This window comes from Struthio camelus, chromosome 16 (assembly GCF_040807025.1).
Source record: "Struthio camelus isolate bStrCam1 chromosome 16, bStrCam1.hap1, whole genome shotgun sequence".
Lineage (NCBI taxonomy): Eukaryota > Metazoa > Chordata > Aves > Struthioniformes > Struthionidae > Struthio > Struthio camelus.
Window position 1 is genome coordinate 7,690,981 of NC_090957.1, and position 12,550 is coordinate 7,703,530.

The 12,550-nt window shown below is 62.4% G+C and overlaps 1 protein-coding gene across 1 annotated transcript; it reads left to right on the top strand.

Annotated features, from left to right (window-relative positions):
• The first annotated feature begins 2,978 nt into the window (after nt 1-2,978).
• On the top strand, nt 2,979-12,151 carry LOC138061140 (maestro heat-like repeat-containing protein family member 7). The gene is made up of 15 exons (XM_068909397.1): nt 2,979-3,069; nt 3,491-3,671; nt 4,113-4,222; nt 4,755-4,904; nt 5,110-5,264; nt 5,676-5,823; nt 6,437-6,624; nt 6,713-6,850; nt 7,379-7,493; nt 7,962-8,099; nt 8,601-8,777; nt 9,412-9,567; nt 9,862-9,963; nt 10,324-10,426; nt 11,017-12,151. The coding sequence occupies exons 2-15, from the start codon at nt 3,554-3,556 to the stop codon at nt 11,181-11,183; spliced, it is 1,965 nt and encodes a 654-aa protein (XP_068765498.1). The 5' UTR covers nt 2,979-3,069; nt 3,491-3,553; the 3' UTR covers nt 11,184-12,151.
• Nucleotides 12,152-12,550: the final 399 nt, after the last annotated feature.

Genomic DNA, 12,550 nt, shown 5'->3' on the forward strand with positions numbered 1-12,550 from the left:
GCCTCGAGGCCCTTGGAGGGGTTCGAGTCCCAGGCGTGGCGGAGAGGTGAGTGAGCCCCCGTGGGGCTGGGCCGGGCTGGGGTGAGGGCCGGGGAGCGCACCCTGCTCTGCGCCGGGCTCCCATGTCCCCAGCACGTGGTGTCGGGGTGCCCGGGGTGGTGGCACAGCGGTGCCTGGATGCCAGGGCCCGCTCGGGGCTTGGGAGCTGGCCCCAGCGCAGCATGCGCCCAGGAGGGAGAGCGCAGATGGACGCAGCTCCTGCTGCCTGGGACGGGCAGCGAGCGGCAGCTCCGTGGCAGGAGGAGGGATGCTGCCCGTCTGGCAGCACGTTCCCCAGCCTGGTGCAGTTGAGGTTTGCCCTGCCTGGCTGGCTGCAGCAGGGCAGCCCATGTGCTGGGCACCGTGCAGCCTTGAGCAGCCTGGGGGAGACTGCGTGCCCGGGAGCAGGCCCATGGCTGGCCGGCGGGCAGAGCTCACTGCGCGGCTCTCTGCTGCCTGCCCTCCATCTCTGCAGTGCTCCCGGCTCTCTTCCTTTCTCAGGTGCAAGGTTTTCCATCAGCAGCTGGTCCGAGCTGTCCAGAGAGGATGAGGAAGCCTTGGACTTCATCCAGGCCTTTGTGGGTGGCCGAGAACAGGTAAGTGCAGCCGTTTCCATGGGGGCTGTGCCTGGGTCTCCCTGCGGGTCCGCCCATGTCTGCTGGCAGGCTGCTGGGGAGGTGCTGGCTGTGCAGAGCTGCTGCCGTCCGGGGTCCCGCCCAGCACTGCAGCCCCCTGGCTGCTCTGGTCCTGCTGGCCTTTCCTGTCTCCTCTCGCGCTCACTCTGTCTCTCTTCCCCGTCTGTCAGCAAGAGGCGCAGAAGCTGAAGTTTCTAGCGTCCATCGGCACCCTCTGTGGAGGCAGCAGCGCCAAGACCTTGTCCTGGGGCCTGGAGGTGTTCTGCTGCCGACACGAGCTGGCCGAGCATATCGAGGTGAGGGGAGAGGCAGCAGGTGTGAGGACAGGGGCAAGGCCAGCTGGGCCCTGGGTCTGCTGGTGCTGGGTGATGGCAGTTGCCGCGCTGACTGCCGGTTGTGCTGTGCAGGTGCTGCTGGAAGAGGAGCCCTTGGAGCGCCTGGGCACAGCAGTGCGCCAGCAAGCCATGCTTGCTATCACGGCAATGAGGTAGCTAGCAGAGCCCCTGGTTTGGCCAGGACCTGTGCACAGCATGTGCCTGATGGCACCGTCCCTGGCTGGGAGGTGTGCACCATGGTGGGAGGAGGCTGGCGGTGCTGTCTGCTGCGCTTCTGCTCTCCCCTGGCCCAGGCTTGTCAGCAGGGCAGATGGGAGGGCAGAGGGTTGCCTGCTGCAGCTCCCCAGGGCCCCTTGGCTTGTAGTGCAGAAGGGGAGGCAGGTGGTAGAGAAGGGGGGAGGCCTAGCTGCCTGGGCTCTCCTCTGGCCCTGGGCCAGTTCATGGAGGGAGGAGGTGCCTCCCTGTAGGGCTCCCTCACGTGCTCTCTGTAGCAGCCGGGGGACTCCTGCCCCAGCGGCCCACAGCCACCTCCCCAGGGCATCCAGGCACTGCTCCCAGCACCAGTGTCCAACAGGCATCTCTCTCTCTCTCTCTCTCGCTCTCTCTTTGCAGTGCAGTGGAGCCGGTTCTGGAGGGCAAAAAGAGCAGCCTTCTCCATGCCTGCTTCAAGAGTGTCTTCTTGCTTCCTCCAAGAGAAGACATGGAGACCGTGGACATGTCCCTCTACTCCAAGGTAGGTGCTGGGTGAGCTACAGGGAGCCCGCCAGCCCCTCTGGGCTTGCCCCTGGCTTCGCTGTGCTGAGAGGTGACTGTCAGCTCCAAGGCTGGGCAGGATCTCAGCTTTGTTTTCCCACCCTCCTGCCTTCATGCCCTTCCCGTGGGCTGGGCCATGGGCAGTGCCCAGGGGCTGGTGCGTGCACAGCAGATCTCCTGCCCTGAGGCCTCTCGTTGGCCCGTGCAGGGCAGCGGGTGTTCTCGCTGGGCAGCAGGGGTTCAACTGAGTCTGCTGTGGGTCAGAGGCAGTGGGGAAGGAATGCCACAGCCCCCTGTCCTCCTTGCAGACCCTCGATGCCATGGACAACATGTTGGAGGTGCTGGTGCTCAAGTCAGCCACTTCCAGCCTCCTGGAGCTGCAGAAGATCTTGCAGGTGTGGCATTTGCAAAGAGTGGGCTGCATTGGGCCTGTTCCTCAGCCCAGAGGGAAGTGACACCCTCGAGTGGACATCCCCCCCCCCCGAGTGCCATGTACAGGCAGCACGCTGCAGGCAGGGGGCGTTTCTCGCTTGGGTGAGCGGAGGTTCCCCACTGGGCTCTTCTGTGAGCCCAGTGTCCCCTGGCTACAGCCCAAGTCCCTTCCCACCCCAAACATCCTCCAGGCTCTTGGGAACACCTTGCCCCCATGAGCACTCCTGGGTCACCTCTGCCCCCAAAGCTCTCCTTGCACCAAAGCAGTGGGAGGAATGTCACCCTTCTTCTCTAGGCACTGCACTGATGGCAGCTGGTGCTGCTGCCCCCCCGCCTCCGCGTGCCTTGTGCTTTCCTTGCCAGATCGGAATGGGGCAGAGACCCACTGGGAGCTGCCCGTGCTGCAAGGGGAGCCGAGCCCGGAAGCTTGGTTCTTCTGCCATGCCAGGAGGCCGGAGGCCAGGCTGCCCACTGCAGACCCCTAGGGAAGGTGTGGCCTGAAAGGCATGCCATCCTGAAGAGGGCACCCGGGGCCATGTGCATGGCCAGGAGCAGAGGCTGGGAGGGGGCTTAGGTGTGGCTGGCTGCCTGAGGGCAAGGTGGGCCTTGCAGGCTGGGGCCTGTAGGGGCAGGAAGGCCATTCCAGGCTTGGCTCTAGCTCCGAGGAAGCCTTGGTGCACTGTAGGACTGCAGGCAGGCGCTTAGCAGAGCTGCTTCTGCTGGAGTGGGCGTCAGCTCCCCGGGCAGAGCAGTAGCCTTTCTCCTTGCAGATGCTGCTGCCCTTCACCAAGACGGAGAGAGCAGCTGTGCGTGAGAGGGCCGTGGGGAGGATTGGGAGGCTGAGCAAGTTGCTGGCCAACTATTCCTCGCTGGAGGTAAGGAGCCAAGCACCGTGCAGCCCCCGCTTTGGCCCTTTGCAGCAGCCCAGAGCACAGTGCAGCTCAGGGGGTCCCTTGGAGGGAAGCGTGGGCACAGGTTAAGGCACTGAGCAAGGCTCTGCCCTGAAGCAAAGCTCTTTGGCCCTCTCTCCATGGGCTTTTCTCTGCAGTCCCTTTGTCGCAGGAGCCAGCTGTGCCCCCAGCCCTGTGCAGGGGAGCAGTGCGCGCGGAGCATGATGTGAGCCGCAGCCTGGCAGTGCTGCCTTTGCTGGGCTGCTGCTTTGGGAGGCAAGGCCTGCAGGGCCCTCGAGAGCTTTGGCTCCGCTGGGATCCATGCCTGGGCAGAGTCTTGGCTTCAGGGCTTTGGTGGCGACTGCCTCCCGTCAGCCCTTCTACCTGTCCCACCCGCCTTGCCCAGGTGTGGCACCCCTTTGGAGGAGTGGATGAGAGCCCTGCCTGCTATGGGAAGATCCCCGTGCCGATGCTGGGACAGCTGGTGGGCTGTCTCATCCTTTGCTGTGCTTACGAGGATGCGGAGACCAAGGGTGGGGCCTTGGATGCTCTTCATTGCCTCTTCAGATTCGTCGTGCAGCGAAAACGTAAGAGAAGCTGTGCTGGGCTGTGTGCTTCTGCACGCGGCCACGCTGGCAAGGCCGGGGAAGGCATCGCACTGCCTCGGCCCCTCTGCTCAGTGAGGCAAAGGAGCAGGAGGCGCAGCTGATGTAGGAGCAGGGGAGCGGGCTGTTAGTACCTGTCCTGGATACCACTGGCCTGGAAAACGCTCAGCAGCCCCTGCTCAGAGGCTACGGCTTGTGTCGGGCTTCGCACCGGAAAGCCCGTGAGGCTTTTGGTACCCTTTGAAGCAGTTGCCCTTCTCTGCCCTGGAATAGGCCCCGACCCTCCCTGGGAATCCTGCTCCCCATCCATTCCTGGCATGCCCTTTGTCTCTGCCAGGCTGGTTTCTCTCTGACGCCATGAGTCTGCCAGCTGCAGCTCTGCATGACTCCTGCTGACCGCTGTGTCTTTCTGCTGCTGTTCAGGCCGGGCGATGCTGCAGGATGATCCAGAGTATGTGGAGCCCCAGAAGGAGAGGGAAGCCGACAATGAGCTCTGCCTTTCGTGGACGAGCAACATGAGCGTGATCATGAGGGTGAGGAGCACTTCCCTTGCTGGGACTGTTGGCCATGGGGTCCTGAGGAGACGTGGATGAGCAAAGGGATGCCTAACGAGTGGGGCTGAGGGGGCCTTGGGGTTGATGCAGAGGTGGTGGTGGAGAAGGAAGCAGCTCTGAGTGGCACCTAGAGTACTGGTTGCTGCCTGGTAGCAGCCCTGCTCTCACTGCTGTGTCTCCCGCTGTCCCTGAGCGGGGGGACTAGCCAGAGGCTTGGCTCCAAGAGTCCCAGCAGCAGCTGCAGCCTGCTGGCCACCGGCAAGCTAGGGTTGCCTGCAGAGCCAGTGCACTGTGAGCCTGCTCCCGAGCATCCTGCCTTGCCTTGGTGGCCCTCTGGCCACATGCCCCATGCTGCTGCTACCCAGCACAGCGCGTGCTCCTGGCTCTCCTGGGCCACGGTGCCAGCACTGCCCCGCACCTCTCTCCAGAGCCACATCCACTGCTTAGCTAAGCAGCAGTAGTGCGGCCCGCAGCGTGACATTTCTTCTCTCCTGGGTCCTTTCTGCCCCAGCTGTTTGTGAAAAACCTGCAGCCTTCCGAAAGGACAGACGTCATTGTCACAGCCATCGAGGGCATGAGGAACTGCAGCACCTACAATACGGAGGTGGCTTCCCACATGCTGACCATGTTCCTGCTGGACGCTTTCTCTGTGCTGGAAGATGTAAGGAGCCTGGGGCTGGCGTGCGTGGGGCTCGACCCTCTGGGGCGCTGTTTCCCCGCCGAGAGCCAGTGTTCGTGGGCAGCGGAGCCCCTTGGAAGGCAGCAAGGAGCGGTGGGAGTGGTGGAGAGGGAAGGAGAAGTGAGTGGGAGCTGGGGTATTGGCTGCTCTCTGGGAGCAGCCTCACCGTCCGCCTTGTGTCTTCCAGGTGCCACGCATCATAAGGTGCCTCTACAGGAACGTCAAGTATGTGAGGGAGCTGTCGGCCCGGGTCACCCTAAACAAGACCCTTTGCCAGCTGGCCTGCTTGGAGCCCAGCGAGGTGACCGTGAGCCTGCTGTACTGCTCGCCACTGTGCAACAGGTATGGGGCCCGTCAGCCTGGACGGGCTCCAGTGGCTCCTTGGCCATGGGGAGAAGGGCCCAAAGAGGGCCAGAGGCAAGCAGATGGCCAGCACACGGCTGAGGGGCAGGGCCCTGTGTCTCGCCCAGCGTTTCCCAGCCCTGGTGCCTCAAGCAGGCCTTGAGGAGCCAGAGCTGAGCAAGTGTCCCTGCCTTGAGCTGCAGAGCGCAGCGGCTCTGCACGCTCCCTGCCGCGCAAGGGGCTTCAGCTTGGTCATGTGCTGCCTGCCTGGGCAGGACCCTCTTGGGGCTGCCAGGGAGGAGGGGGTGGGCAGGGGCAGGGCTGGCACACAGCTGGGGACCTCCAGGGCTGGCCCAGGCTACGGTGCTGCGGCCAAGGAAGTGCCACTGACAAGGCGCTCTGGGCCTGCAGCACTGCCGTGAGCATGTGGAAGGTGCTGATGGATAAGCCGATGCTTGCGCCGGACATGCTGCGGGAGCTGCTGAGCTTGCTGGAGGAGCGGCCACTGCGCAAGCAGTCCAGCTCCGACAGGGACAACAACTGCATCCTTCCGCTGGCCGTGAGTTAGGGGACGAGGCCTCCCGTGCCCCCAGGCTGGTGCCTGCCTCCCTGGGCCCCCTCCCCCTCTCCGCTGCCCGTGTGCCCCCAAGCAGGGACCTCTCCTGGGCCCATGGCTACAACATGGCCAGCGCCAGGCCTCCGACTGTGCCAGCACACAGGGCTGCCAAGTGCTGCCTGGCCTCTCTGCACACCAACAGCCAGGCTGGCCATGCCCAGGAAATCTCCATCCGACGCTGTCCCTGCATCCGCCGACCTCGCTCAGCAGGCTGGAAAGCCAGGGTCGGGTTGGGGGCAAGGTGAGGGGCAGGAGTAGGGCTCCTGCAAAACCTGGGCAGGCAGCACGGCCTGGGACAGGGAGCCTGGCCGAGCGTGCACGCTACACGAAGCCTGCCGAGGTGATGGTCATGCTGAGGCAGGAAGGCTCACTGTGTACAACCAGGAGCTGAGGCCCAAGAGCCTGCGGGCGCTGGCCCTGGTCAGGCAGCCAGGCTGAGGCCTCCAGCTGCACTTCCCATGCTCCAAGGCTGTGCTCGAGCCTCCCACCTGGAGGGCTGTGGAAGCATGCCGGGGACTGCTCGGGAGTGAGAGGTGTGACTGAGTGTTTTCTGCAGGCAACGAGGGCACTGTGTGAGATCATCCGGGAGCCCGTCTGCCCAGAGGCGGTGAAGGCGTTTTTCCCCCAGCTCTTCCTGGCGCTGCTCTTGCAGATGGTCTTCACAGCAGAGTTCAGCCACCAGGAAGCAAATATCTTCTTGAGGGAATGCCAACGGGATGAGTCCCGTCCCACCAGCCACGTCAGGTGCTCGATCCCGCTCGCCCTGTCTCTGCGCTGCACCTGGAGGCAGGGCCGGGCTGCCAGTGTGACCTGGGCTTTGCTCTGCATGCAGGTGCGCCGTGCAGGCCATGAAAAGTCTGCTGCGCTGCGCCCACTATGAGACCATAGCCGTGGCTGTTGAGAGGAAGGGCGGCTGGGACCTATTTCTGCATGCGGACACCTCGCAGAAGGGAGTGGTGGTGCTGGCCAGGTAGAGCCCTTTGCGGCCTGCTCTGGCCCAGCACCTCTTCCCTGGCTGTGGGGTGTGCCTCCCCATGTGCTTCTTGGTGGGGGAGGGGGAACGCCACTTCTCCAAGAAAGAGGCTGCAGCCTCAGCCCTTGTGGCAAGGGCTCGCCCAGCAGAAGGGCCCTGGGAGCTGCCATGCTGCCCAGCTTGGAGAGCTGCTGGGGGAGCAGGTGGTGTTAGGAGCTGTGGGAGAGGGTCGTGCGCAGGAGAACCTGGGGAGGGCCCAGGGGCACAGGAATCCAAAGCGGGCAGGAGAGGGGATGTGTGGGCAGGCCATGCCGCCTGGGCAGGAAGGCTGTTTCTCCGGTCTCCCACCAAGAGGAACGTAATGATGCCTGACGCTGACTTTCTAATGGCAAGGTGTGGTAGGGCAAGAGCAGTGCTCCATGAGCAAATGCCGCTGGCTGCAGGAGCTGCGTGCCAAGCAGAGCGATGCCAGAGGAGGTTTGCCTGCTCGGCTGAGGCCCAACACTGCCTTCTTGCCTCTGACAGAGCAATGAGGGGGGCTGCCAGTCACCTGCGTCGCTGGATCTTCCGCCAGCTGGCAAGGCTGCTGAGGAGGGAGGACCAGTTTCATCAGCTGCCCGTCATGGCTTTCTTTGTCGAGGTGGGCCTCATGGCAAGCAGTGCCTCTCTGGAGGGGCCTCTAAATGCTGTGCTCGCTTGTGCACATGCGTGTGGGGTGATGCTGGTGAATGGAGCTGGGGCAATGCATACGCTCCTGTTAGTAGCCCCGGCCTTGGCTCGTTTCTGCTGGGCGACCACTCGTAAGCACTTGTATTTCGTGCCTGCTTTGTGGCAGCTGTCTGTGTTCAATTGCTCCTCCAAGGGATGAGAACAAGAGGCTGTGGAGGGTTCAGGGGACGGGAGGAGGAGGCGAGCAGTGTGTGCAGTGTGCCGTGAGGCGCGGGGCTGGGAGCAGGGCCCAGGGGTGTCTGCACAATGCCTGCTGTGTTTGGGCTGAGCTTTGTGAGGGCCTGGTGCCCTTGCCCTGGATGGTGGGTGGGATGGAGAGCTGCACGCTGCGGGCAGTGCTGCCGGCTGTGCCAGTCTTTCAGTGCTGTGTCCATTTCAGCTGCTGGAATGCCCTGACCTTGCCGACATGGATGAGGAGGTCCTGCCACTCGTCCAGGGTTATGCGCAGAGTGAGAGCCTGGAGATGCGCAGACTGGCGTTCAGAGGCCTCGTGGCCCTGTTGAATAGACCCAAGATGGTGAGGAGGGGGGGCAGGCGGGTGAAGCCATGCTGGCAGCCTGGGGCTTGACAGGAGACACTGGGTCAGAGAGTGGCTTGGACTTGGCTGGCAATCCGGAGGTGTGGTAGCTGCTCCCAAGTCTCCGCTGCCCCATTCATCTGCCCCGAGTGTCATGCCAGGCCCTTGGCCGTGCTGCACAAGGAGAAAGGCACCAGTGCCCAGCGGGAAGATCTGGGAGAGGGACAATGAGCTGGAGCACAGGGCCGGGCTAAGGCAGCCAGGTGCTCCTGGGCCTTGAGGCAGCAGCTTTGCTCCCTACAGAGGCCAGTGCATGCTGAGGGCCCCCTTGGAGATCTGTGCCCTGCACTGCAGCCTCTGTGCCCAAGGCCTGCGTGTGTGCAGAGCCCTGGCCCTGGCCACTGAGCCCTGATGGGAAAAGAGCGGGCAGAGCACTTTTGGGCGGGGCGGGGGGGGGGTCTGGCCTTGCTTCCCACAAAGAAAGTTGTGTGTTTCCCACAGAAAAGGAGAATGCAGAGCCTGCTCCCAGACAGCATGGAGTGGCTGCAGGATGCTTGCAGGGAAGTGCGTGTAGGAAGCCTGATGCTGCTGAGAAACATCCTCAGCTACCTGGAACAGAAGGGCTCCAACCCGATTGTTCTGCAGCTGGCCGAGAAGCTTCTGCCTCGCTTTGATGACGTAAGGCTGATGGGAGAGCCGGGGCTCTGCTGGTGTGTCCGGGGGTCCGTATGCGTGGTCTGGGTGCTGTGTGCCCCTCTGCATACGTGCCTGTTGGCACGTCCCCACACAGGCCCTGCTGTATGTCAGGAAACCTTTTGCCCTGTGGTTCTCAGCCCATGCCCTGTGCTGGCCTTGGTGTCCAGGGCTGTGGGAGTAGAGCAAACCAGCCCCCTGTCTGCTCTCGGCTGCTGCGTCTCGTGCTTGACTGCGTGCGGCGCTTGCCGTGGCCTGGGGCAGCGATGAGCAGAGAGGTAGGAGCAGGCTAGAGAGCGAGGGAGAGGCCGTGCCGCGGGGCTGTCCCTTTCTGTCCTCTTGTTGTGTGCGGGGGCCCTGATGGAGGCCTCGGGAAATCCAAGAAGCTCCCTCCAGAGGGAGAGGGAGACAGAGCCCAGGGAGGCTTGTCGTGCTGCTGCCGACAACCCTCATTGTCCAGGCTGCCTCAGCAGAGGCTTGTCCTCAGCTCCGACCTCTGGCCGGGCTGGGGGACAGTTGTGCCCGGAGAGGACGAGGCCTTGCCACGGCAAACGCTCTTGTCGGGCCCCGTTCCTGGAGTCGTTGCTGAGGCCTCCCCTGCTCTCCTCCCTGCCTGCAGGAAGACAGCAGAGTGCGAGAGCTCTCCATGCTCCTCTTCAAAGACCTGCTGGAGATTGTGGTGGGGAAGAACAAACGGAACCTGAAGCAGCATGCACAGAGGAGCCTGGTGCCGCTCTTCCTCCACATGAGTGACAAGGTGCAGAGAGTGGCCCAGGTAGGGAGCAGTGTTTTGGGGAAGCAATGCTGACATGCCATGGGTGGAGGTGAGCAGCAAGGCAAGGGCTGCTGCCAAGTGTGCCTTGGAACGCATGGCAGCATGAGGTGCAGCTTCCTGTGTGCCGAAGGACAAGGCAGAGCTGCCTCTGCCTTCAGGGAGGGCCAGACCTAGTGGCACGCTGCGTCGTGCCATTTGGGGCTGGGAAAGGCTGGGAGCCTTGCCAAGACGAGGGGGACCCAGGGTGTCCTGCCGTGGCTGCGGTGGCATCTCCTGGTCTCTGTTGCTCTGCAGGCCTCTCAGGAAGCCCTGGTGAGCGCTGCACAGTTCCTCAAGTGGGAGGAGCTCAAGCAGCTGGCCAGAAGAGCGGAGACATGGAAGATCGGGGAGTGCGTGGTAAGGACGTGGCCAAAGCCCCCAGGGCCGCGGCGGGATGAGGCCTGCCGCCATGGCCAGTGGGCAGGGTGCACAGCTGTGCCCCTCACGCACTGCTGCAGCCCAGAGCCCTCTACTCTAAGTGCCCGCTGGGGTGCTGAAGGGGCCCCTGGCCTGGCTGGGCCTTGGCAGAAGCATGGCGGGGATCTCAGCACCCGCAGGCCCCGCTCTGCCCTCTGCTCCCTCTGAACCTGGCTACCAGCCAGCTTCTAGCTGGGAGGCGTGAACAGGAAGGAAGAGGAGGCCGGAGCTGGGAGGAGGGACAGGCCTGGCCTTCTGGGGAGGCTCGGTGCCAACCCCCTGTCCTTGTGCTGTCTGCAGCTGCTGAGGGACAGGAGCAGAGCGGAGCAACACCTGCGCCAGAGCCTGCCTTACCTGGAGAACCCGGACGCATCCTTGCGGGAGGCAGCTGTGAGGTTCATTGGTGAGCCACAAGCCCAGGGCCATGCCTGCCCACCCAGACGGGCACACAGGAGGGTCTTCAGTCCCTCCCACCGTCCCTGGGTCCTGCACCGTGGGGACGGGGCTGGGGCCAGCCTTGCCCAAGGGGAGCAGGCTGCATGGCCAAGCTGGCAAGGCCAGATGGGAGCTGTGCTGCTGGGGGCTTGCTGGGGAGTATGAGGGGTGAGCGGAGGTGTTTGCCTAGGGCTCATCGGGCAGCAAGTGAAGAAGCGGAGGAAGGAGAAGGTGCAGGAGCTGTGCACTGGTGAGTGAGAGCAGCGCTGTGTCAGGCAGCCCTGGCAGGGAGGAGGGAGGAGGCTGGGAAGTGAGCTGCAGTTCACTGGCCTGCCCCAGGTGAGGAAGGCTCTGTGTCCCTATGTGGGGGAGAGCAGGGGGTATTTGGGGCGCATCTGGGGCTTGGCCGACCTGCAAGTGCCAGCTGATCCATTTGTCCTACCTGCTGCCTCCTCCGCATGGGAAGAGCTGAGTGGGGCTGGCCCTGCCTGGGGGGGGATTCCTGGGATCTCTGCAAAGGTGGGAGTCTGTTCTCAGCTCGGTGCCTTTCTCTCGCAGCCCTCCAGCCCCTGGAAAATGATGCAGAACCTTTAGTCCGTTGCCTGGTGTCACAGACCATCATGAACCTGAGGGTGCCAAGGAGAACATCAAGATTCCACCTCGGAGCACTGTGTCCCTGGCTCCCGAGAGCATGGGCGAGGTGGCACCCTCCCGCCAGGACGTGACTCTGTTTGAGCAGAGCTGACGCAGCTGTGCCAATGCCATGGTGCTGCACACCACGCACACACGCAAGTGTGCTGGAAGGTCTGGCTCATTGCTGGCATCTCCCGCAGCCCCAGGACAGCTCGACTCCTCAAGCACAGCCCCTGTTGTGCTACCACTTCATGGCTTTGTTGGGCTTCCCGCAAAGATACAGCCCCGTTTCCTCAGCCGGAGTGAGTGTTCTTTTTTTAGGGAGCCAAAGGCAAGGGGCAAAACTTGCTGCCTGCATGAATCTGGCTTGTCCTGGGGGGGACGGGGTGTCCACTCGTTCCAATATGCCAGGCCAGCGTAGAGCGGCCTGACACACTTTGGTTTTGCTGCAAAGCGTCAACTGCTCTGCTGGCCCACAATAGCCAAGGGAAAGGGGGAGAAAAGCTTTGGCCTCCCCTGCCCTCTCCAGTCACCCCAGGGCAAGAGCAGGCCCCTGCTGTCTTCAGGGCTTGCATCTCAGGTGGAAGGGCAGAGCTGGGGTATGACATGCAGCTCTGTTTCTATCGCCACTGCCTACCCTGCGCATGCAGGCCTCAAGGCCGAACCGTCCATGAACTCCAGAATCATTGCTGAGCATGTAACGGCCAAACCCATTAAAAGCAGCTAATAAAGATACACAGCTAGCTCATGGGGCTAAAAAGTAGACTGCAGGGGACAAGATGGGATGCACCTGGGTTGGGGTTGACCTTGGAGGAGATAAGGGACTGTGGGAAACAAGGACATGGCAACCAGTGTGGGCTGAAGGCCAAGACCAACCAGAAGGAGAGTAAAGAAGACTCAGTAAAGAAGACTGGGGGAGACCTTCCCTGGCAGGTGGGAAATAAAACTGTAAAGGGTCTAATTAGGCCAGAATTCCTTTGTTCAAGGTCCCTCCCTGGAGGCACCCAGCTCCAGCAGTTACTATGCTGCACCATCATTTAAAGAAATAAAATTTTGCTGCTAGATGTGCGTGAGGCTCTGCTTCTTGGAAACCTAGGATCAAAGTGTTTGCACAGCACTTTGGCACCCCAGATGGCAGTGTAGCCAACCACCATTGGACCCTCTTGGCTCCAAACATCCAAATTTAGAAAAGGAAAAGGAACAAAAAGGAGAAAAAAGCCGTTACAGTCAAATCGATCCCTAGCTAGTTAGCTGTCCCTTTATGTCAGGATGATTGTCCATCTTACAATTAATGTGGGGGTTAACCCAAGGAAGGATCCTTCGATTCTAAGAAATGAGCTCTGCTACAGCTTATATTGGAAGATGAAAAGCCTCACTGAATGGATTATTGGTATGTGTGGGGATAATTGGATGTGGGACCGGCGAGATCCAAGGAGGACAAACGGCACCCTCTGTAAAA

What these genes read in the sequence shown, in the direction of transcription:
- LOC138061140 (XM_068909397.1), top strand. Translation starts at nt 3,554, where the DNA reads ATGCTGGGACAGCTGGTGGGCTGTCTCATCCTTTGCTGTGCTTACGAG. An exon ending in ACATGAGCGTGATCATGAGG is followed by an intron (nt 4,223 to 4,754) that starts GTGAGGAGCACT and finishes TTTCTGCCCCAG; the next exon opens with CTGTTTGTGAAAAACCTGCA. An exon ending in TGTTGAATAGACCCAAGATG is followed by an intron (nt 8,100 to 8,600) that starts GTGAGGAGGGGG and finishes TGTTTCCCACAG; the next exon opens with AAAAGGAGAATGCAGAGCCT.